This window comes from Phoenix dactylifera, chromosome 9 (genome assembly GCF_051530095.1).
Source record: "Phoenix dactylifera cultivar Ajwa chromosome 9, Ajwa_hap1_PhDact_Kaust_v1.1, whole genome shotgun sequence".
Lineage (NCBI taxonomy): Eukaryota > Viridiplantae > Streptophyta > Magnoliopsida > Arecales > Arecaceae > Phoenix > Phoenix dactylifera.
In genome coordinates, this window is record NC_143198.1 from 22237938 (window position 1) to 22264487 (window position 26550).

General features: G+C 39.5%; 2 protein-coding genes across 2 annotated transcripts; both read right to left on the reverse strand.

The window, feature by feature from the left end:
* Positions 1-9116: 9116 nt before the first annotated feature.
* On the reverse strand, positions 9117-15484 carry LOC108510788 (cysteine-rich receptor-like protein kinase 10). Its single transcript, XM_088704428.2, has 7 exons — positions 14160-15484; positions 12670-12789; positions 12419-12555; positions 12097-12307; positions 10387-10624; positions 10050-10200; positions 9117-9929 (listed from the first exon to the last, which is right to left on the reverse strand). The coding sequence occupies exons 1-7, from the start codon at positions 15163-15165 to the stop codon at positions 9567-9569; spliced, it is 2226 nt and encodes a 741-aa protein (XP_088560554.2). The 5' UTR covers positions 15166-15484; the 3' UTR covers positions 9117-9566.
* Positions 15485-18970: 3486 nt separating this feature from the next.
* LOC148702516 (cysteine-rich receptor-like protein kinase 15) lies at positions 18971-25900 on the reverse strand. The gene is made up of 7 exons (XM_088704427.2): positions 24868-25900; positions 22644-22763; positions 22393-22529; positions 22071-22281; positions 20355-20592; positions 20024-20174; positions 18971-19903 (listed from the first exon to the last, which is right to left on the reverse strand). The coding sequence occupies exons 1-7, from the start codon at positions 25700-25702 to the stop codon at positions 19541-19543; spliced, it is 2055 nt and encodes a 684-aa protein (XP_088560553.2). The 5' UTR covers positions 25703-25900; the 3' UTR covers positions 18971-19540.
* Between the last annotated feature and the right edge of the window lie 650 nt (positions 25901-26550).

The following is a 26550-nucleotide window of genomic DNA, read 5'->3' on the forward strand; positions in this document are numbered from 1 at the left end:
GTCGGGCCCCCATTTGGCTCTTGCAGCGTCTAGGATGATATTGGTCTCCTGGGTGCTCTCACCCCCTAGCTTTCTCAAGATAAACTTCGATGGGAGCGTAGCAAAGGACGGGAGCTGCAGAGGCATGAAATTTGTCATCAGGGATCATGACGCCAGACTTATAGTGGTGGGAGGGCGGCAGATTTTCGACTCGTCATTAGTGTCCACTGAGCTTAGAGTGGCCTGGGAGGGTGTCTCCTACGTAAAGCGGATACTGGGCGCTGGGCGCCTTCTCCTCGAGGGGGATTCGACCGCGGTGATTGAGTGGATCTGAGGACGGAGGTGTTTAGTTGAGGATCGGCCGTTGCACCACAATATTCGTAGAGCATTGGGGGGCGGTTGACTCCTACCTGGTCACGCATGTATATCGGGAGGCAAACGGTGCTGCAGACTGGGTTGCTTCTTTCGCGGCTCATCACTCTGGAGGTTTCTCCTTGATAGACTATGGGGCTGTGCTTATGCCTTTGCGCAGTATTTTGTTTTCTTATTTTATTGGCTGTACCTACATCCATCAGATGTGAACCGCCGATGTACCAAAACAAAGGAGTAGTTTGTGAGTCTTTACATAGCTTAGAAGGTTGGTAGCACAACCCGATCCATGGAAGCCACGATTCTCCGACCGGTCACAATCTCTAGAATAAAAACTCCGAAACTAAAGACATCTGATTTAGTTGAAAAACGCCCTAGCATTGCATTTTCCGGAGCCATGTATCCACTGCACATCACCAAGCAATGGTCATTTGTTGAAGCAGCAAAGTAGTATAAGTTGTTCTAGATTGAAAGGAAAGGCATATGGGAAGCTATTATTTGAAGCAGCAAAATTTTTTAACGTACTTTGTGCCAGCAATTTTATTGGCACATTCGTGTCACTACAAGAAACTTGGACATTAGCGACGCTTTTTTTAGCTATTAGCGACGCTTTTAAGCGTCGGTAGAAACCATCCCGACGCTTTCCAAAGCGTCGGTAAAGCGTCGCCTATGCTATAGTGGAAAAAATATTTTCCGACGCTTTTAAAAGCGTCGCTAATTCCAATTTAGCGACGCTTTTAAGCGTCGCGCTTTACCGACGCTTTAAAGCATCGCTCTTTACCGACGCTTTAAAGCGTCGCGAATTACCATTTGCCAAAAAAATAACCAATTGTGGTCTGCATCTTCTCCTCCCTTCAAAAATACAAACAACCTCCTCGATCAGTACCTTTATTCCATCTGTGCGGAGGGGTTGGGTTTGGCTATATAAACAGTTATTTTTTTTCAGATCTGCCGATGTGGGAATAAAATGAGGTGATTTTTTGGATTCCGACGACGCTTTTAACGACGCTTTTAAGCGTCGTTATTTAACGACGCTAAAAAGCGTCGTTAAAAGTTCGACGACGCTTTTAAGCGTCGGCAAATGTTGACGGGAAAAATTTTTTGCCGACGCTTGGAATAAGCGTCGGCAAATAAGAGTCGCTAATGTCCAAGTTTCTTGTAGTGTGCGTTCTCTCTGAGTCAGAGCTTTGCCAGACCGAAGTCTGAAAGCTTAGGATTCATGTACTGACCTAACAAGACGTTACTTGCTTTTAGATCTCGATGGATAATCTTGAACTGAGATTCTTGGTGAAGATAAAGAAGCTCTCTTGCAATTCCTTCGATAATTTTATAACGCTTTTCCCAGTCTAAGAGTCCACGTTTAGTAGGATCTGCATCCAACTAAAATCTAGTCAAAGTATATAATAATGTCATAATGATTGAATTAGAGAGAAGCATGAAGTGCTCTCTCTCTCTTAAGAAGAGAGGTTTTGGCTGAACCCAAGACTATCCTCTAAAAAGATATCATAATATAATCAAATTATCAAATTGAGAATTCAATATATGAGATGCGGAGTTAAGGCAACCTTAAGAAGATAAGAAATATATCAGTTCAGAATAATACCACATAATTTACTCAAAAAAAGGAATAGTATCACATAATATCCAATATAAGAAAATTATAAAACTAGGTGGTTACATGTCGAGGCTATTTTTTTATAATAAGAGGCCAAACTAAGGAACACGCAACAACAATAAAGATAGAATGTATGTTTCCGTGGTACATATGACTTGTCACCACGTAGTTTCTTAAAATATAAGAATCCAGTGCCACGAATTATCAAGCAAAAATTTGTCAAGGCTTGTATTCGGGAGAAATTCATAGACGAGCAGCTTCTCTCTCTTTTAAACAACAACCCAGTAGCTTTACAAGATTTCTGTGTTCGCAACAAACATAACCTCATTTCTTAGCTCTAGAAATCCTTGACGTGACCTTCTGGAAAGTCTTTTCACAGCTATTTGCTGGCCATCTGTTAGTACGCCATATTACAAACTTAACATGATATAAAGAAGATTTTTATCCGATTCAAATTGAATAGAGACAATTTACAATATAAATTATGAGTAGGTAAAGGCTAGATTGTACCTTGTAAAGTGGCCCAACCCCACCTTCTCCGAGCTTGTTCATGTCGGAGAAGTTATCAGCCGCAACTCAGTGTGCCCAAATCAAATAATAGATCTTTGATGTCTTTAATATCCTCATCTTCAATATCTGTAATCATGGTAAATATTTTTACGTAGGATTATGAATAGCACATCAGCCTTTTAACAAAAGAAAAGTGCATGTGGCCTGTTTTAATGCCGCAAGATTTATTATACGTAAAACTTACTGGATAATTTTAAAAATGTTCTCCTCCTCGATAAACAAAAGAAAATGGCAGAGAAGATCACCAATGCACTTAGAAAGGGGATGACCATCACTCTCTTCAGTTTTCCTGATCCAAAATGCTAAAATTTCAATTAATAAGCTCGTTCCATCATGAAAGTCAGAGATATAAAAAATCCTGTTTCATGCATACATGTATGCATGCATACATACATATCTATATTAACACGTTTGTTACAGCTAACAATTGACTGACTTACAAATCACTCTAGCTAAGGAACTTTGGATGGCCAACATGTCAAGCTGGCATGGATAACATTGCTTGATGGTAATAGCATAAAAAGGAAAAGAAACGCATAACATGAGTGCATGGTAAGAAAAGAAGGAAAACTTCATCATTACCTGATTCCTTTCCTCTGGACGATGGAGGACTGGAATAGGCCACCAGCACCGGCGGAGGCAGCGGTGCTGCCCCAATGGATTCATCATAGAAAGAATAGATTGCATGCCTCATGTAGCAACTGTATGCCAGCTTCACCGCTTCAACACTCCGTGGAAACTTAGTCGACATGATCTCCATCGACCGCTGCAGGCACTAGTGGCAGTCATCATCCGACTGATCCCTCGTGCACTTCACCAACCCGAACAGCCTCTGAGAGCTCGTCACATTGACCTTCCAACCGTGCTGACCTGTATGCTGCTTTGGTCAAGCCAGCCATCAGGTCGGCCAAGAGAACCGCAAATCTCGGCTCCGAGGCATTTCGTTGACTATTATAACTCAGAATCATGCACAATCTTATCTATTATAGTATATATGAATTGAATATCACACTTGCCACATATTCTATGCAAAATCTTAGTATATTAGCTCAGATCAATTTCCAAAAATTATAAGATCTGATTGTCATATTCAAATTTAGTATTTGTATTAAATAATAGGATTTTGTTATTGTATTATACTATATATAGTCCCTAGTATCTTTTCTGTAATCATGGAATTTTATTATTGTATTCTCTTATATTTGAGGATTTAACTTGTATATAAAGCACATCAGTGCTATGAATAGTACAAATAATTCGAATTATATTTTCAATACAAATTTCTCATGGTATCAGAGCAAGTTTTTTCTTGATCAGTCAACCTCTCTTTGTTGTTCTCCTATCATCCTTTCAGTGTTTGTTTTTCTTAGCCCTCTATTCTCCATTTGATAATCATGACCTCTTCTACTATTATTTCCGATGCTAATACTGATATAACATCACCATTCTTTCTCCATCACTCAGATAACCCAAACATGGTCCTGGTCTCTCAAGTCCTCACTGGTGATAATTATCCTCTATGGAGGCATGCCATGAAGATTGCTCGCTTAGTCAGGAATAAAATTGGCTTTATTGATGGCTTGCTTAAGAAGTCTGACAAAAGTTTAGCAACATTTGATGCATGGTAATGTTGCAACATCATGGTGCTTTTCTGGATTTAGAATGGAGTCCAAAAAGATCTTGTGAGTAACATAGTCTATTTTGAAACTTCAAACAAGGCATAGGAAGATCTGGAGGAGCGCTTTTCTTATGATAAGGCTACCCAAATTTATCGTATCAAGCGAGATATCTCGATGCATATTCAAGATCAATCTTTTGTTGTTTCTTATTTTAACACACTCAAAGTATATTAGGAAAAACTCAATGATCTATGTCCACTTTCTACTTGCACCTGCAGTGCAATGAAAGAGTTGAAGCGGATCTCTCAAGCTGAAAAAGTTTTTCAATTCCTTATGGGGCACGATGATTCCTTTTCAACTGTCTGGAGCCTAATACTCACTATGGAGCTACTACCTACAGTAAGTAAAAAATTTTCTATGATTTTGCAAAAAGAAAAATAATTAACACTACCAATCAAACTGATGCAGTCTCTTGAAGGCGCTGCTATGGCTACTTCAAGTTTTGACAAGCATGATTTTAGTCACTCCGATAACCAACAAAGAGGTCGTGGTGGTCAAGGACAACCACACTATAATTATCGCAATAATCTTGGTCACACACGCGACACTTGTTACAAATAATATGGCTACTCGAACCACCATGGAGGAACCAAAATTTCTACTCTGCTATAAATCATGTTACGAAAAGTGAAAATCCTCTTGGCCCATCTGTTGTGCCCTAGCTCACACTAAAGCAGCATGTGAAATTGCTATCTATATTAAACATCGATAAAACCATCACTTCCATCAACATAACATGTATTCCTTCCAAATCACAATCCCTGCCATGGGTAATTGACACAGGTGCTTCTGACCACATGGCTCCAACTCTAATCTTTTTTATCACTTGAACTTTTACCAACTCATCAATCCATTAAACTATCTACTAGAGGTACATTTCAAATAACCCAAGAAGGACCTATTAAAATATCCCCTTCTCTTGAGTTAAAAAATATTCTTTGCATACCCACTTTCAATTTAAATTTACTATTCATTGTAAGTTTACTAAAACACATAATTGCGTTGCCATCTTTTTTTCCACCTTCTGTATATTTCAGGACTTGTCAACAAGGAAGCTGATTGGTCTGGGTAAAGAAAAGAATGGTCTTTACTAATACAAGGGTTAAGTTTCTTCTACATCTATGGCTTGTTGCACCTAGTTGAGTATTTGACATAATTGTTTGGGTCATCCATCAACTCCAAGATTAAAAGTTTTAGCCCAAGATATTTTTGTTCCTCTTTCTACATTTTAAAAAAAATAGATTCTTGTACTCTTTGTCCTCTAGCCAAAAAACTAGAATTTCTTTTCCTACAAATACTTCTGTTATTTCCTCTATTTTTGAACTTATTCATATTGATATTTGGAAAGGTTATTCTATTCCATCTCATATTACGACACATTATTTTTTAACAATTATGGATGACTTTTCATGTTGCACATAGATTTTTCCCATGTGATTTAAACATGAAACATTTTATTTGCTTAAGAAATTTATTGCCCTTGTAGACAACCAATTTTCTTGTAAAATTAAATGGTTAGAAGTGATAATGGGATGAAATTCATGGATCATCAATTGCAAACTTTTCTTAATTCTTTAAAAATTATTCATTAAACATCTTATGTTGGCACGCCACAGCGAAATGGTAAAGTTGAGCGCAAACATAGATGCCTTCTTGAAGTAGCTCAAGCATTACACTTCAAGCCAACCTACGAATCTAATTTTGGGGTAAGTGTGTTTTAACTGCCGCTTATTTTATTAACCGACTTCTTTCTTCTATTTTAGGCGGTAAATCTTCTCATAAAATGCTTTTTGATAAAAAATCCTCTTACCACCATTTATATACCTTGGGATGTCTTTGTTTTGCTCATATCCAAGCTAAAAATAAATTTAGACCTCGTGCACGTAAGTTCCTTTTTGTAGGATATCTTTATGACCAAAAAAGCTATCACGTGTATGACCTATTTGAGGAAAAAATATTCACTAATAGGGATGTCAATTTGTGTGAATTTTTCATTTGCCAAAACATCTCACATTTCTACTTCTTCCCAATCACCAATTCTTCCTCACATTACTGATAATGGTGATGAACCCATCCTCTCTACTTTGTCAATTGACCTTCCGTCTTCACCTACTTGGCCTTCTTTCACTTTTGATCAGGATTTAATTGAACCAGTTAATCTTTCTGAAATATCCGTCGATCCACCTCCAAAATGTTCCACAAAGATTCGACGTCCTTCCCAATGGCTTCAAGATTTTTGATCCTCTCAAGCTTTATTCTTTTCCTGCCCATACCAAAACAACCTCGTGATAGGTACTAACTATCCACTCTAAAGTTATCTTTTCTTTGATAAATTATCTAACTCTCATCATACTTTTCTAGCTTTTATTTTTTCTTCTCAAAAACCCAAGTCCTTTTCCTCAGTAATGAAATATGCTCACTGGCATGATGCTATGGCTAATACAGTTAATGCCTTAGAGTTCAATCATACTTGAACCGTGATGCTATTTCCACCAGGCAAACATGCCATCAGATGCAAATGGGTATATAAGATCAAATACAATTCCAATGGTAGTACTGAATGGTATAAAGCAAGGCTTATTTCTAAAGGCTACACTCAAGCTAAAGGCCTGGATTACCATAAAACATTCGCTCCTATTGCCAAATTGGTCATGGTTCATTGTCTTATTGTCATTACAGCCACCAAACAATGGCATGTGTACTAGCTTGACGTTAATAATGCCTTCTTCTATGGTGATTTATATGGAGAAGTTTACATGCAGCTGCCACCAAATTTTTTTCGAAAGGGGAAGAAAGGAGAGCAATTAGTCTGGCGCCTGAACAAATCCTTGTATGGTCTTAAACAAGCCTCCCGTAACTAGTTTTTCAAATTCTCTACTACACTACTTTAGGCTGGTTTCACTCAATCAGTTGCCGATTAATTACTCTTTCCCCTCAAATCCAAAGGCAACATCACCGTTATGCTTGTTTATATTGATGATACACTCATTATTGGTAGTGATCCTTCTTTCATTGTTTCCACTAAATATTTTCTCCTAAATCAATTTTGAATTAAGAATCTTGGCACACTTAAATACTTCCCGGGCATTGAAGTTGCACGCTCCAATAAAGGTGTTTTTCTCTCTCAACAAAAATATGTCTTAGATATTTTTGAAGATGCAGTTGTTCTAGGTGCTAAACCAGCACACATCTCGATGAAGCAAAATTTAAAGTTATCACTTGATGTTGGAGAACCTTTGCATGATCTTGGACCATACAAATGCTTGATAGGTCGTTTGATCTATCTCACAATCATTTGTCCAGATATTACCTTTGCTGTCAATCTTCTTAGTCAGTTTATGTAAGCATCACGCCAACTCCATATGGATGTTGCTCTTCAAATCTTAAGATACCTCTCACCCTGGCTTTGGTATCCTTATGCTTGCTTCAAACAACTTTCGTCTCAGTGATTATTGTGATGTATATTAGGCGACTTGTTCCACTACTGATCGTTTTGTTATATGTTATTGCAACTATCTTGATGACAGTCCTATCTCGTGGTGCACAAAAAAATAAACTATCGTCTGTCGCTCCACCACAGAAGCTAAGTATTGATCAATGGCCTCTACTACTTGTAAATTAGTCTAGTTCAAAACTCTACTCTTTGACTTGGCTATTCACCACCCTCAACCTATGTCTCTCTATTGTGATAACCAAACAGCACTTCATAATGCTACCAACCCTATATTCCATGAGCGGATAAAATATATCAAAATAGATTATCATATCATTCAAAAAAAAACTATAAGCAGACACCATCCAGACCAAGTTTCTTCAAAGTGATAACCAGCATGCTAATATTTTTACCAAGACTTTGAGCCGTGACAAGTTTAGTTTTTTTATTTGCTATGCAAGTTGAGTATTATAAATCTGCACACACGAACTTGAAGAAGAGTATTACAACTCAAAATCATGCACAATCTTCCCTATTATAGTATATATGATATTGGATATCATAGCAACCACATATTGAATGCACAATCTTGTAATATCAACTCAGATCAATCTCCAAAAATTATTGGATCTAATTATCATGTTCAAATTTAGTATTTGTATCAAATCATAAGATTTTGCTATTGTATTATACTATATCTGGTCCTTAATATCTTTTCCATAATCATGAGATTTTATTGTTGTATTCTACTATATCTAGAGGCTCAATTTGTATATAAAGCACATCAGTGCTATGAACAGTGCAAGCAATTCTAATCATATTTCTAATACAAATTTCTTAGATATGAGACAAGCCTTCGTAGGGAACGTAACACAATTGATCAAGGGCCTGTTGCATGAAGCGGTGATTAGTATTAAATAACTATGATAATGTAAAGAACATTACTTAAATTTTACATAGCACAAGGTTTAGTATTGAGTTTATCTAACATAAACATGGGCTATGCCTTTTTGCAACAAAAATAATTACACAAAAAGAAAACAAACGACAAATTATTATAAGATACATCTTACTTTAGTACAATTTTCTTTGAAACCAGAAAAACATTACTAGTCCGAGTTTATGGGGAAAATTTTCTATATTCCATAGATGATAGCTGTGTGAGTCAATTTTCTCCTGAGGCAGTTGGAAAACAGAGTTCAATCAAGCCTGCATCCAACAACTAGTCAGCATGAAACGATCACTGATTTCTCAGCTATTTTCGGTCTGAAAACCGGACTGAGATGTTAGATTGGAATTCTTGGCAAGGCAAATCAAGGTAGGAGTGAGATTTGGGGGCGCTATTGACAGGAATTTTAGATAGATCCCATCCGAGATGAGCAAAAGAAGGATTGGAGGCTGCGGATTTCTTCACACCGCCAATCCCACGAAACCCGACCTCAACAAGCAGAGCAAAAGCAGGGTCCATATCTTGTTTCTGATGTCAAAAGCCTGTCCAGGCCTCGGTCTGATGCAATTGATACTACAGAGTATTCACAGAGAGGGTCATAATTTGGTCCAAAAGAAAAAAAAGTAGAAAACGCAGCACACTACCATATAATCAGATTGTTAGCCTCTGTTCAAATAACACAACCGTATGGCGAGCACAATGCAAATTATTTTTTCAATTTTCACTAAATTTTACCATGTGCTCGCCCCTTTATACACATCATCCGCCAATTATTATTATTATTATTATTTAACAAGGGTTTCTTTTGCGAAGCCCTGCAAGCTTACTCTACTAAATTTTTTAATGTGTCCGTTAGTTCCAATTTGGCGACAAGCCATACACACTTCGAAATTACAATGTTCTATCAATCTCTGTGTTTGAGTGGTAACACGACTGGTTAAAATATGATGACCGAATTCTTCCCCATGCATATTATCGAGGTTCCATGTCGCTAATCGTCACATCATTTTTAGAAACCGAGTTGGATTTTTCCTCGCGCTGATAGGAGCTCTTCCGCTTTGGCGGATTGGACTTTCTGTTTCTTGAAGCCACATCTGGCTCGGTGGTTGCACTAACTTCAACAAAAAATGCAGGCACAGAAGGAGCGCAAACAGTGACAGAGTGGGTACACAGCATGAGAACAACCAATTCCATGCTTGGTCTCTTCGCTTGGTCTTGCTGGACGCAGAGTAGACCCATATGAATGCATCTGGAGGCTTCTTGCCTATCGTACTGATCATGCAGGCTTCGATCCATCACATGCAATGCCTTCCCTTTGTTCCAATGCTCCCATGCCTTCATTACAAGCAAGCAACATCAAGATCCACTATTAGGCTCGTCTGATGCGATTTGTGCTACTAAATCGTTGGTATATATATCTTAGTATTGATTGGAGCAAGAGTATCAAGTGCTTACATAGCTTAGGAGGTTCGGAGCACGCCCTGATCCTTGGAAGTCATTGATTCGTCGACCGATCACAATTTCTAGAACAAGGACTCCAAAGCTAAATACGTCCGATTTTGTTGAGAAGTGCCCATGCATTGCATATTCTGGTGCCATGTACCCACTGCATACCGTCATATAATAGTCATGTGTTAAAGCGACAACGTCTTCTTGAATAAAAGAAGAAACAAGTATCTCATAATCAAGTGAAAGATCAAAATAATAAAGATTTATAATGCTCAGTAGCTATCACACAAGACAGGAAATATTGATTAAAATGTATAAATTAATAAGGACTGTAATAACGTACTTTGTCCCAGCAATACGACTAGCAGTTCCTCGTGTTTTGTCTTCATCAAAGAGCTTTGCTAGACCAAAATCTGAAATCTTAGGATTCATGTATTGATCTAGCAAAATATTATTAGTTTTCAGATCCCGATGAATAATCTTGAGTTGAGATTCTTGGTGAAGATAAAGAAGCCCTCTTGCAATTCCTTCAATAATCTTGTACCTCCTTCCCCAGTCTAGCAGTCTATTTTTCATTGGATCTATTCCAACGAAGTAAAAACCTAGTCAGTGCATGTAATTATGTCATAATTATCAATTTAAAATAATAATAATAAATCATGAGATTCTGGTCCCCATGCCATATTATCCTTTATCTAACAAAATCAATATTTGGTCAAAAAGTAACAGCACAAGAATCACAAAGAAAGATTCTGGAAAATGAAAGCTGGCCAGATTTAAGTAGGTAATAGTATGTACAGATCATTAGGACCTCAAGTGCCCCTCAAAATTGAGGCTAAACTAATGTCCATTCTTACCTGTACAATCTTAACATTTTATATCCTGTAAACTTTGTAGAATGATTTAAGTTTACTTGTCAAAAGTTCACCAAATTAAATCTAGCCTTCTCTTAGTAATACAGTGGAATTGTTAGTGGAACTAATGTTGGTTATAATCTAACATGAAACCCAGACTGCCTTGACCAATGATCAACTAAAAAAACAAAATAGACTAGAAGGCTGAGCAACAACCTAGCAGCTTGTCATCTGTATGAAACCAAAAACTAGACATAGAGCAAAGCCTCCAAGAAGCAATCTAACATAAAATAAAGGAACCATCTTTTATGATAAAGATTCAGCGTGTTAGGAGTGAATAGGTCATGATTGCATTTCATACAAGTTTCTTACCAAGTCTACTAGAATTATTGTCAAGATTGTTATCAAAGAAAAGTTCACTTAGAGATGAAGTAGGACATTAACAAGGTGAACTCTGCTCCAACCAAAAAGCTATAGTAGCAAAAGGAATAAAATTCATATTAATGATGACCATAACAGGAAATGAAAGATCACTTAGTTTTTTAATAGAGTTCCTAAAATAGCGATATTTATAGCCTATGCCTGATTTGGATGTATATTTCATACTTCCAACCTAGATTTTATAGAGAAACATGTACATACTTGTTACTATCAGGAGCAAAAACATGAAGTGAACTATAATGAAATTTCAAGTTAGATCCAATAGTCCTCACTGCAAATGGGCCTCAACCCCAATGATCCGAGCAATTAGATGTAATCTACTACTTGTAAACTACTTCCAGGCCAAAAAATAGGTGATTTGGAGCCCCCTAGTTTATGCAGCGAGCAGTCAAATATAGGCATTTTATCATGTTATTCAAAATATTCGTGTTTGACGAGTTGATGCATTGGTCAGAGCCTCCAAATCATATGACTCTTTGGTGATCACATCCAATGGCTCACATCATCAGTGTCGAACCCTTGTCTTTCACCAAAGACTAATCGGATCGGACTTGAATCTAGTTCAAAGGATCCTAGTCCACCTCTAAAAATAATTAAATTATATGATATTCTACATAGCAAAGGCTAGTGAAAAATACAGGCATAGTGATACATAAAATCCTAACCATATTACTTCTTTATTAGTAAAACTAGTGGCATTTTTAACTTGTAAAGAGTGTGAGTTTTTCTTATGATGAGAAGATGCAAGCCATGCGTACCAAATAAAAATTTGTCAAGGCTTGTGTTATGTTGAAATTCATAGACTAGGAGCCTTTCTTCCTGCTCGATGCAGCAACCCAGTAATCTCACAAGATTCTTATGCTGAAGCTTAGCAAGGCAAACAACCTCATTTTTAAACTCCATGACCCCTTGCCCGGAAGATGCTGAAAGTCTTTTCACTGCTATTTCCTGGCCATTAGGTAGCACTCCCTTTTGCAAAATCAAAATAACAGAAGAAAACATTTAGGTTAAATTCAAACTGAATAGAGACCAACCATAATATAAATTACAAGTCTAGTAGCCCATAGAATACTCCATTACCCTATAAACTGGTCCAAAACCACCTTCCCCAAGCTTATGTTTGTCGGAAAAATCATTGGTGGCAGTTGTAAGTGTACTCAAGTCAAGTAATAGAGATCCATCATTTTTGTTCTCCTCATCTCCAGTAGCTGGATTTCCTGACAGATGTTTTACATAAAACCATGAACTGGATTTGAGCTTTTAACAAAGAACAAAGCACACATATTCTTCTTTGATATCTAACTGAAAAGATAATTTTGCAGAATACTTACTAAATAATGTTGTAAATTTTCTCCTCCTCCTCAAACAAACGAAAATGGCAGAGAAGACCATCAGCATACCAACCATTGAGACAACCGGAAGAACAATCATCACTGCATTGTTCTTTTTTCCTGAACCAAAATGATAATGTTTTTGAAATATAAATGCCTCTATCTCATAGAAAAGAATTTTATAACTTATCAAATTACCGCTTACTAACTACCACTGCTAAACTACCATTGATGGTCAATATGTCAAGGTGATCGGCTATTAGTTGAAAAATCAGTAAAAAATACCGTTCCCATTTAAAAATGTCATGTGAAAAATTGTTATCGAGATATGAAAAATTGCTCCTTGTGATAGTGCAATAAAAGGGAAACAAATTGAAGCCTCTCCAAATTCTATGGAATATGAAGTTATTATACAAGCTTTCATGTGATTTTTGTTTATCTGAGTCTTCTAAAGCAACACATTAACCAAACATGTAATTCAATTCTAGCTAAACAAAATTACGTATGCCAAGTAACAAAGCATGAAATGACATAAAGTAAATGAAGAATGTGCAGGGTAAAGTTTGTCTATCCATTGGCAACAACTATCAAAGTTGAATCCACTAAAAGAAAAAAAAAGAGATCTTTCATCTCAAACATCTCTTCTTGCATTCCTTTCTTAAAGTAAAATTTTCATTCTAAATACCCCACCAAATCCTTTTTCTCCTTCATACCAACCAAAACAGGGTAGCTTTCTCCACCTCGCCCTCATAAGTTTGCTAACCTACATATTCCGACGAGCCTATGCATGACCAATCGAGACATGTTCCTATTTCAAATACTACTATACCCTTAATCAAGAGAGAATTACTCGTAGTTATGGAAAAGTTTCTTTCAATTATTTCTTGCAAGTTTTGAGTTTTAAGACATCTGACAAGTGGATTAAAGATGAAGATTATGAACAGCATGCATCTTGCTGTATAGATGAAATCAACAATCTTTCACCCATAAGTCCAACTGGCATTCTGAATATTATCAGAAAGCATTTGCAAGTAATCTCGGACCGATGTAGTATGCTATGATGCAAGATTGGCCAAAAAAGGAAAAAAAGAATGGTACTGATAGCTGAATCTTGCTTCCTTAATCCTAAAGTGCAACTGGTCATCTCGATTGCTTTAAACCATGTCCTTGATGAACTTTGAGGGTTTTGTCATGCGAAATCAAGGGGTCAAACAGATGATGTCTAACTCCAATCTCTCCTACTGTGATGCCACCACGATAGGTGGTGAGGTTTAGGTGGTTGAATCAGGGCAGCATGCTGCTATCATTCTGATCGGCACTTGTCCCCTGTAATTCGGTAGATGATTTAGCAGCTGAATCCCTGTAATCCTTGTGCATGTCAGGGGAGACAGCTAGCTTCATCTGATGGAATGGTAGCAGCAAGTTACCCTGGAAGCATAGTATAAGCTCTCGTATCAAAAGAATTAATGGTTACGAAATCTCTTGCTTACCCCTTTCCTTTCCTGGTCGAGTGCTGGCCTCCGGCGGCGGAGAGACCGTATCATCCGATGGAGGAGGTGGCGGCGCTGCCCCAACAGACTCGTTGTAGAAAGGGTAGATCTCAAACCTCATAATGCAATTGTATGCCCAGACCCTCCCTCCTTGTTTCGCCCAACAAGAATTTGGTATATATCCGGCCGACACCATCAGGCACCGATAGCAATCGTCCCCTGACTGATCTCTCGTGCACTGCACCAGCCCATACAGCGTCGTCAAGGTCGTGAATTTGGCCTCCCCAGTTGCGAACATCAGCGCCGACTGGTACGCCGCCCGCTCCGTCAAGTTGTCCAATAGCTCGCGCACCAAGTTCTCGAACCTCCTCGGCTCCGACACGTTCCGGTCATTGCAGAGGAGCTCTCCGAATGAGTTGTCATCGGATGAGGAGGAGGAGAAGCTGCGGTTGGAGTAGCGGAGGAAGCAGCTCTCAGGCCAAATGGCCGCGGACTTCCCCGAGGGGCAGAGCCGCAGGAGGTCTCCGTCGGCGGTGGAGAGGCAAGATTGGCACGTGTCTTGGGAGACGTCGCCGCGGCAGGACGCGAGGCCGAAGACTCGGTCGGGGGGGTGGCCCTTGGACAGGGTGGCGAAGCCGCTGGAGAGGGTGGCGGAGGAGAGGGAGGGGAGGAGGAGGTTGAGGTTGGAGTGGTAGGTGCTGTTGGTGGTATAGTTGGAGTCGGTGGAGCACTCGTACCAGGTGTTCTCGCTGGCGTAGACGGTAGTGAAAAGGGCGGAGACGAAGAGGATTTGGGGGAGTTTAGGGAGAAGATTGGCAGGCATCGGTAGATTCGATGGTATCGTGTCGTCGGAAGGAGTCGAGAGGAAGAGCAAATGGTGGATGTTGTGGGGTGCGGAGTCTTCGTCGGAGTCCGGATCCCCTGACCGGAGTACGTTGGGGTACTTAAAAGGCTTTGCCGCAGGCGATGGAACGAAACGCGTCGCGTAGACTGCCGAGACTTCCATGCTTGCCGCGTGAAACTTCTGGTCTGCAAACTCCACGTTCCTGCTGGCGGGGCAAAGACAGGACGACTGATAGAGAAGACCGCATAATAGAGCTGTTTTATGACAACTGATATCCAGGGAACTTGGCTTGCTCGTTATTTATTTAGTTAGCCAACGATTAGCCAATGATCTGCAAAATAGATTAAAAAATTAATTTTGAAATAGAAATATAGAACAGGAAGAGGACAATATGATCCGGAGATCTATTTCCAAGTTGCCCGCCCCAAATTGCGCTGTTTGGTCAGCTTCCTCCAAAGTCAAATCCAAGGACCATCTCCCCGCCATAGCTTTTTGCAATGGAGAGGGACCCTCCCTCATATTCCCTCGTTGTGATTGCTGCTCGGAGAAAGGTGAAACTATGAGCCACGTACTTCTTCAATGCCCAGCAGCGCGTCGGATGTGGTGGTTGGCATCTAATACTGGCATGATTCTTGATACGACCTAGTCGCTGGACATATTCCAAGGCTATTTGTAGAGGGTCGCGAAGAGATAAAGAGATTAGCAGTATGATTATTATTTATTATGTTATTTATTAAATTTGGTTAGCCATAAAAAAGCTGCATTTTTTAGAATACAAATTAGAGTTCTTAGGTTGCTTTCCTGAAAACCCAACTGCAAGCTTCAGAATTCATCCAATCAATTTGACAACGAGAAAAAATTGGGACTCCTTCCACGCACCCTCTAAGCAATCTATTGTAATTCACACCACTCTGGTGCTCCCACCCCTAGCTTCCTCAAGATCGATTTCGATAGCACTGTGCTGAATGATGGAGCCAACGCTAAGGTTTCTTCAACATGACTGAGAAAGTCATGGAAAGATCTACACTACCACTATTCTTAAAGCAATTAATATTGTATTGGAGAGAGATCCTAAAATCATGATTACTTAGATTCCTTATTTGTGAGGCTGGAAATGGGCTCGGGCTGGCCTGAAGCCCACCGAGCTGGGTAGGGCTACGGTCTAGGCCCAAAAAATTTTGGGTTGGATTCAGGTTTAATTATAGAGCCTATTTATTTTTCAGATCGGGCCGGCTCGATTATATTATTGGCCCGGCTCAAACTTGAGCTCGATTTAAAGTCCGAATGCAGGCCCAAACCTAGCCCGGTTTAGAATGGGTTGATCGGGCGACGGGAGGCCGCTAATCGCTAATCGCAAGGCCATGTTTAGGTTCGCTTCTCTTATTCGGTCTATTCTCCCGATTTTCTATCGCTTTCTAAGGCTAGGGTTCTCCTACTCTCCTCATTTACCGTTCTCCACCTCTCGTCATCCTCGATTCTCCTTCTCTCCGCCTCCGCAACCACTCCAAAATCTAATCCGGCAGTCCCTCATCGCCATTCCTCGATCAGTCTTTCTTGAAGTTTGTCCATCATCTCTGTTCGCCGGTCACTAGTCGTCGACTATCCAAGCAAGGCAAAGTCACCAAGTGGAGCCTCTGCCTCCCTATCATCGGCCAATTGTAGTTCTATCGAAGACCAGAGAACCTGAGGTACCATGATCACTCTCCCAACTCTCTTTCATCTTCATTTTTACCATGATTAGGGAACTATATAGGGAGAACATTAACGAAAATTTGCCACAACCAGTGTTTGAGATGGATCAGCTCACGACTATGTTTGTAAAGAATGGCCTTTCTCAGAAGGACATGAGAGCCCTCCGATGTATCTTTTAATCAATAATCAGCTCATAAAAAATGAAGTGCCCTTGCTTTTGGGTTAGCATGGCAACGAGTTAACGATACTGCTGGCTTTTTCCAAAGGCCAGGAGAACTTGGGACGTGGATTACAGTAGCTCAACAGATACGGGATTTTTACGGCGCGTTTCACTAAAACATAAGGAGAAAGAAACACTAGTCAAATGGTGGTGTTTTTGGATTCTGGGTTCATGTCTCCCCACTTGAGTTATTTATTCAAGTCTCCCTCCCCACTCGAGTTATTTTAGTAGTGCAAAGAAATTTCATGATAGGGAGGCAAAAGAAAGTGGGACAAGTTTAGCTACTACGCCATGCTGATTGGATATGATGGAAGCTTACTGATTTTCACATCGAGACAATGAGGATGGGAGGAAAGTTAAGGCCCACACTTAGCCATAGACTGCTATTTTTCTTACGTTTCTGAATGAATGACCCCTAAAATTATTTCAACTTTGATTTCTAGTGCAACATCCGATGAGACATATGTTTTAATTTGAGGCCAAAATGTCAACTTTGCTCTTGTCCCGCGAATCTTTTGAGGGACACGAAGTAAGCTTTTTTATTATTATTATTTATTTTAATATATAGAATAGAGTTATATAATTTCCCCTTGTTGGTTGAAGAAAATTACTTGCAATTTTTGAGCCAACAAATCTTCTACCATAATTAAGTTGTATAAATTTCAGCTTGAACACTAGCTATGGCAAATTCTCCCATCGTTGATCATTCTTTAGTTTAGATCTTTATTTTCTCTCAGCAAAGCAAGTATTAGCTATAATATCTTTGTTTCTATTAAAATATTTGAAGAAGAAAAAAAAATAAAGAGAGAGAGAGAGAGAGAGAGAGAGAGAGAGAGAGAGAGAGAAATGATTTTATTTTTCTGTTCCGTCGTATTCGGTACATCTCATGTACATACTTTATACAAAGAAAATAATATAGGCTGATATAGGATCACATAACAATGGAATATATTACTGACTAATATAAGTTGTTATGTGATCCCTAAAGTCGCTCTAACAAAATTATGTTAACAAAGAAAAATAATATATATTGATACAGAATCATGCTAATAAAAAAAATATTATAAATGATGCAGGTTATTATGTGATTCCTAAAATTATGCTAACATCCTCCCTCAAACTCAAGATGGTGCGCGCTATAGGTGCCAACTTGTGTTTGAAAACTGAATCACGAATGTACCTAAAAACTGACGTACTAGATGAAAAATTGGAGTAGTAGCTCAAAAACTAACGTGATAGACTAGGAGCTGACATAGCAGCTCAGAGACTGATATGGTAGTAGACCAAAAGCTGGCTTGGCATCATAGAGCCTGATGTGGCAAAATACAAGCTATTATAGCAGCTTAGAAGATGATGTAGCCGATTAGCAATTGACATAACAGCTCAAAAGCCGATATGGCAGACTGATGTGTCTAACTGACTTTAAAGACTGACATGTTTGTCAATCTAGTTGTCTGATGATGTAGTAGTATGAAGACACATAGAAGATGATAGTTGCAGCGATGATAGAGCTCGGAGAGAAGGCAATCAGAAGTAGATGATTCTCGTAGACGGAGGCACCATGAAAGAGAAACAATTGCCTTCAAAACTGAATGGTGAAGGAGCCAAAAACAGCAAATAAAATCGGAGATGGAGAGAATGGAGTCGAGCAATGGTGAGGAGAGACAATCAAAAATCTGAAGGTGAGGAAAGACAATCAAAAATATGAAGCTGAGGAGATAAGTAATGAAAATGAGCTGCTAGAAAACAAAGAATCTTTGGGTACTAATCTACCAAAAATAGAGGATACGCAGATCTACTAATACGATCAATATTGATTTATTAGAAAATAGAGGATCTGCAGAAAAATAGATGAACTACGGATCTACCAAAAAATAGAGAATTTTTGGATGTTGATTCATCCGGAAACAGAGATCGATAAATCGGCAATAGGAATCTTCAAAGCTTCTTGACATGGAGACGATAACCACAACAAAGGCAAAAGAGATGATGGCAGCAAGTTACATGATCGGTGGCTCTGATACCATTTTAAAATATTTTTAGAAGAAGAAGAAAGAAAGAGAAAAGTAATTTTATTTCTCTATTCTATCATATTCGCTACATCTCAGGAGTTATATATATCTGTGTACAGACTCTATACAAGAAAAATAATATAGGTTGATATATGATCACACTAAAAATGAAAAATATTACCAACTAATACAAGTTGTTATGTGATCCCTAAAATCATTCAAACAAGATCATGCAAATAAAAAAAATAATATAGATTGATATAAAATCACGCTAACAAAATAAAATATTATGAGCGATACAAGTAGTTACGTGATTCCTAAAATTATGCTAACGTCTATCACGTCAGCTTCTAGACTATTACTCCAGCTCTTCATCTAGTATGTCGATTTTTCGGTACATTTGTAATCCAGTTTTCAAACTTAAGTTGGCACTTATAGTACTATCTTGAGTTTGAGGGGAGATGCTAGCATAATTTTAGAGATCACGTAACAACCTACAAATTACAATTTGGCCACAAGCCATACACCCTTCCAAATTACAATGTTCTATCACTATGTTTGAGTGGTAGCAAGACCGGTTAAAATATGATGACCAAATTCTTCCCTGTGCATGTTATCGAGGTTCCATGTCGCTAATCGTCACATCATTTTTAGAAACCGAATTGGCTTTATCCTCGTGCTGGTAGGAGCTCTTCCTCTTTGGCGGATTGGACTTTCTGTTTCCTGAAGCCACATCTGGCTCGGTGGTTGCACTACCTTGAACAAAAAATGCAGGCATAGAAGGAGCGGAAACAGTGACAGAGTGGCTACTCAGCATGAGAACAATCGATTCCATGCTTGGTCTCTTCGTTTGGTCTTGCTGGACGCAGAGTAGACCCATATGAATGCATCTGGAGGCTTCTTGCCTATCGTACTGATCATGCAAGCTTCGATCCATCACATCCAATGCCTTCCCTTTGTTCCAATGCTCCCATGCCTTCATTACAAGCAAGCAGCATCAAGATCCACTATTAGACTCGTCTGATGCGATTTGTGCTACTAAATCATTGGTATATATATCTTAGTATTGATTGGAGTAAGAGTATCAAGTGCTTACATAGCTTAGGAGGTTCGGAGCACGCCCTGATCCTTGGAAGTCATTGATTCGTTGACCAGTCACAATTTCTAGAACAAGGACTCCAAAGCTAAATACATCGGATTTTGTTGAGAAGTGCCCGTGCATTGCATATTCTGGTGCCATGTACCCACTGCATGCCATCATATAATAGTCGTGTTAAAGCGACAATGTCTTCTTGAATAAAAGAAGAACAAGTATCTCATAATCAAGTGGAAGATCAAAATAATAAAGATTTATAATGCTCTGGAGCTATCACACAGGAAAGGAAATATTGATTGAAATGTATAAATTAATAAGGACTGTAACATACAATGTCCCAGCAATTCGACTAGCAGTTCCTCGTGTTTTGTCTTCATCAAAGAGCTTCGCCAGACCAAAATCTGAAATCTTAGGATTCATGTACTGATCTAGCAAAATATTATTAGTTTTCAGATCCCGATGAATAATCTTGAGTTGAGAATCTTGGTGAAGATAAAGAAGCCCTCTTGCAATTCCTTCAATAATCTTGTACCTCCTTCCCCAGTCTAGCAGTCTATTTTTCATTGGATCTATTCCAAAGAAGTGAAAACCTAGTCAGTGCATGTAATTACGTCATAATGATCAATTTTAAAAAAGGTAATAAATCATGAGATTCTTGTCTCCATGCAATATTATACTTTACCTAACAAAATCAATATTTGGTCAAAAAGTAACAACACAAGAATCACAAAGAAAGATTCTGGAAAATGAAAGCTGATTAGATTTAAGTAGGTAATAGTCTGTACAGATCATTAGGACCCCATATGCCCCTCAAAATTGAGGCTAACCTAATGTCCATTCTTACCTGTACAATCTTAACATTTTATTTCCTTTAAACTTTGTAGAACGACATAAGTTTACTCGTCAAAAGTTTACCTAATTAAATCTCGCCTTCTCTTAGTAATACAGTGGAATCATTAGTGGAACTAGTGTTGGTTATAATCTAACATGAAACCCAGACTGCCTTGACCAATGATCAACAAAAAAAAAAAAACAAAATAGACTAGAAGGCTGAGCAACAACCTAGCAGCTTGTCATCTGTATGAAACCAAAAACTAGACATAGAGCAAAGCCTCCAAGAAGCAATCTAACATAAAATAAAGGAACCATCTTTTATGATAAAGATTCAGCGTGTTAGGAGTGAATAGGTCATGATTGCATTTCATACAAGTTTCTTACCAAGTCTACTAGAATTAGTGTCAAGATTGTTATCAAAGAAAAGTTCACTTAGAGATGAAGTAGGACATTAACAAGGTGAACTCTGCTCCAACCAAAAAGCTATAGTAGCAAAAGGAATAAAATTCATATTAATGATGACCATAACAGGAAATGAAAGATCACTTAGTTTTTTAATAGAGTTCCTAAAATAGCGATATTTATAGCCTATGCCTGATTTGGATGTATATTTCATACTTCCAACCTAGATTCTATAGAGAAACATGTACATACTTGTTACTATCAGGAGCAAAAACATGAAGTGAACTAGAACAAAATTTCAAGTTAGATCCAATAGTCCTCACTGCAAATGGGCCTCAACCCCAATGATCCGAGCAATTAGATGTAATCTACTACTTGTAAACTACTTCCAGGCCAAAAAATAGGTGATTTGGAGCCCCCTAGTTTATGCAGCGAGCAGTCAAATATAGGCATTTTATCATGTTATTCAAAATATTCGTGTTTGACGAGTTGATGCATTGGTCAGAGCCTCCAAATCATATGACTCTTTGGTGATCACATCCAATGGCTCACATCATCAGTGTCGAACCCTTGTCTTTCACCAAAGACTAATCGGATCGGACTTGAATCTAGTTCAAATGATCCTAGTCCACCTCTAAAAATAATTAAATTATATGATATTTTACATAGCAAAGGCTAGTGAAAAAATACATGGCATAGTGATACATAAAATCCTAACCATATTACTTCTTTATTAGTAAAACTAGTGGCATTTTCAACTTGTAAAGAGTGTGAGTTTTTCTTATGAGGAGAAGATGCAAGCCGTGCATACCAAATAAAAATTTGTCAAGGCTTGTGTTATGTTGAAATTCATAGACTAGGAGCCTTTCTTCCTGCTCGATGCAGCAACCCAGTAATCTTACAAGATTTTTATGCTGAAGCTTAGCAAGGCAAACAACCTCATTTTTAAACTCCAAGACCCCTTGCCCGGAACATGCTGAAAGTCTTTTCACTGCTATTTCCTGGCCATTTGGTAGAACTCCCTTTTGCAAAATCAAAATAACAGAAGAAAACATTTATGTTAAATTCAAACTGAATAGAGACCAACCATAATATAAATTAGAAGTCTAGTAGCCCATAGAATACTCCGTTACCCTATAAACTGGTCCAAAACCACCTTGTCCAAGCTTATGTGTGTCGGAAAAATCATTGGTGGCAGTTCTAAGTGTACTCAAGTCAAGTAATACAGATCCATCATTTTTGTTCTCCTCATCTCCAGTAGCTGGATTTCCTGACATATGTTTTACATAAAACCATGAATTGGATTTGAGCTTTTAACAAAAAACAAAGCACAGATATTCTTCTTTGATATCTAAATAAAAAAATTGTTTGGCAGAATACTTACTAAATAATGTTGTAAATTTTCTCCTCCTCCTCAAACAAACGAAAATGGCAGAGAAGACCATCAGCAGACCAACCATAGAGACAACAGGAAGAACAATCATCACTGCATTGTTCTTTTTTCCTGAACCAAAATGAAAATGTTTTAGAAATATAAATACCTCTATCTCATGGAAAAGAATTTTATAACTTATCACATTACTGCTCACTAACTACCACTGCTAAACTACCATTGATGGTCAATATGTCAAGGTGATCTGCTATTAATCAAAAAATCACTAAATAAATAGCGTGCCCATTTAAAAATGTCATGTGAATAATTGTTATCGAGATATGAAAGATTGCTCCTTGTGATAGTGCAATAAAAGGGAAAAAAACCGAATCCTTTCCAAATTCTATTGAATATGAAGTTATGATACAAGCTTTCATGTAATTTTTGTTTATCTGAGTCTTCTAAAGCAACACCTTAACCAAACATGTAATTCAATTCTAGCTAAACAAAATTATGTATGCGAAGTAACAAAGCATGAAATGACATAAAGTAAATGAAGAATGTGCAGGGTAACGTTTGTCTATCCATTGGCAACAACTATCAAAGTTGAATCCACTAAAAGAAAAATAAAAAGAGATCTTTCATCTCAAACATCTCCTTGCATTCCTTTCTTAAAGTAGAATTTTCATTCTAAATACCCTACCAAATCCTTTTTCTCCTTCATACCAACCAAAACAGGGTAGCTTTCTCCACCTCGCCCTCATAAGTTTACTAACCTTCACATTCTGACGAGCCTATGCAGGACTAATCGAGACATGTTCCTATTTCAAATACTACTATAACCTTAATCAAGAGAGAATTACTCGTAGTTATGGAAAAGTTTATTTCAATTATTTGCAGCTAGTTTTGAGTTTTAAGACATCTGACAAATGGATTAAAGATGAAGATTATGAACAGCATCTTGCTGTGTAGATGAAATCAACAATCTTTCACCCATAAATCCAACTGGCATTCTCAATATTATCAGAAAGCATTTGCAAGTAATCTCGTACCGATGTAGTATGCTATGATGCAAGATTGGCAAGAAAAGCAAAAGAATGGTACTGATTGGTGAATCTTGCTTCATTAGTCCTAGGAGGGCGTTTGGTATGGGGTGATTGTCTCGGGATCAAGGGTGATGTGGGTGGAGGTGATGAGATCACCGCGTTTGGTTGCACCACGGTGATCTTTCATGATGGTGATCCTAAATCACCTCCACTCCTCAAATCACCGCTCAACCCGGTGATGGGATATCCATCTTTGAGGTTGGAAATCCAAGATCACCCCTGGGCAGTGATCCTAGGTTGAAAATTAATGACAAAAATATCCCTCAATCTTTTTTTTCGCTCGAGTCGTTACCTCTCCCATATCTCCGCTCCGATCTCTCTCATCTTTCCACTCTCCTTTTTAGCAAGCATAGGAAAGGAGTCCGAAGGCGACAAGCGGCCGTTGGCGGTGACGGAAGTCGAACGGCCGAGATCAGCGGGGATCCGAGAGGCCTCAGGGATCCAGGCATCTCCGCTTCTCTCTCTATCGCATTTTTTTTTACCTTTTTTTTGACTGAAATGATCTATAAAAAAGGAAGGCCTCCGCCCGAAGGAAGGCTTCCGGGAGACAAAGAGAAAATAACCACAGAAGGAAGGGAGAAGGCAAAAAGGCACCGACTTGCGATGAAATAAAGAGAGGAGAGGAGAGGAGGGGGGAGAGAGAGAGAGAGGGGGGGGGGGGGATAGGAAGGTTCCTTGCTCTGACCAAAAGGAAGCAAAGGCCCCATATAAAACGGGAACAGGAGCTGGCTACGAGTCTTCCCCCCTTGATGGAAGGGAGGTGGAGAGTTTTCTGGTCATCTCGATTGCTTTAAACCATGTCCTTGATGAATAAAACTTTGAGGGTTTTGTTACACGAATCAAGGGGTCAATCAGATGATGTCTAACTCCAATCTCGCCTACTGTGATGCCACCAGGATTGGTGGTGAGGTTTAGGTGGTGGAACCAGGGCAGCATGCTGCTATCATTTTGATCGGCACTTGTCCCTGGTAATTCGGTAGATGATTTAGCATCTGAATCCCTGTAATCCTTGTGCATGTCAGGGGAGACAGCTAGCTTCATCTGATGGAATGGTAGCAGCAAGTTACCCTGGAAGCATAGAATAAGCTCTCCTATCAAAAGAATAAATGGTTACAAAATCTCTTGCTTACCCCCTTCTTTTCCTGGTCGAGTGATGGCCTCCGGCGGCGGTGAGACCGTATCAGCCGATGGAGGAGGTGGCGGCGCTGCCCCAACAGACTCGTCGTAGAAACTGTAGATCTCAAACCTCATAAAGCAATTGTATGCCAAGACCGCCCCTCCTTGTTTCGCCCAACTGTATATTGGTATATATCCGGCCGACACCGTCAGGCACCGATAGCAATCGTCCCCCGACTGATCTCTCGTGCACTGCACCAGCCCATACAGCGTCGTCGAGGTCATGAATTTGGCCTCCCCGGTTGCGAACATCCGCGCCGACTGGTACGCCGCCCGCTGCGTCAAGTTGTTCAATAGCTCGCGCACCAAGTCCACGAACCTCGTCGGCTTCGACACGTTCCCAACATTGTAGAGGATCTCTCTGAATGAGTTGTCATCGGATGAGGAGGAGGAGAAGCTGCGGTTCGAGTAGCGGAGAAAGCAGCTTGCAGGCCAAATGGCCGCGGACTTCCCCGAGGGGCAGAGCTGGAGGAGGTTTCCGTCGGCGGTGGAGAGGCAAGATTGGCACTCGTCTTGGGAGACGTCGCCGCGGCAGGACGCGAGGCCGAAGACTTGGTCGGGGGGGTGGCCCTTGGACAGGGTGGCGAAGCCGGTGGAGAGGGTGGCGGAGGAGAGGGAGGGGAGGAGGAGGTTGAGGTTGGAGTGGTAGGTGCTGTTGGTGGTATAGTTGGAGTCGGTGGAGCACTCGTACCAGGTGTTCTTGCTCTCCCAATAGGGGGCGTAGACGGTAGTGAAAAAGGCGGAGACGAAGAGGATTTGGGGGAGTTTAGGGAGAAGATTGGCAGGCATCGGTAGATTCGATGCTATCGTGTCGTCGGAAGGAGTCGAGAGGAAGCGCAAATGGTGGATGTTGTGGGGTACGGAGTCTTCGTCGGAGTCCGGATCCCCTGACCGGAGTACGTTGGAGTACGTTGGAGTACTTAAAAGGCTTTGCCGCAGGCGATGGAACGAAACGCGTCGCGTAGCCTGACGAGACTTCCGTGCTCGCCGCGTGGAATTTCTGGTCCGCGACCTCGGGTACGAATACCCCCCAATTTTTGACTTCACGTTCCTGCGGGGCAACACTGGTAGAGAAGACCGCATAATGACAACTGATATCCAGGGAACTTGGCTTGCTTGTTATTTTATTAGTTAGCCAACGATTAGCCAATGATCTGCAACATAGATTAAAAAATTAATTTTGAAATAGAAATATAGAATAGGAAGGGGACAATATGATCCGGAGATCTATTTCCAAGTTCTCCGCCCCAACTTGCGCTGTTGGTCAGCTTCCTCCAAAGTCAAATCCAAGGACCATCTCCCTGCCATAGCTTTTTGCTTTGGAGAGGGACCCTCCCTCATATTTCCTCGTCGTGGTTGCTGCTCGGAGAAAAATGAGACTATGAGCCAGGTACTTCTTCAATGCCCAGCATCACGTCAGATATGGTGGTTGGCATCTAATTCTGCCACGATTCTTGATACGACCTAGTCGCTGGACATATTCCAAGGCTATTTGTAGAGAGGGTCGCGAAGAGATAAAAAGATTAGCAGTATGATTATTATTTATTATGTTATTTATTAAATTTGGTTAGCCAGAAAAGGCTGCATTTTTTAGAATACAAATTAGAGTTTTCAGGTTACTTTCCTGAAAACCCAAC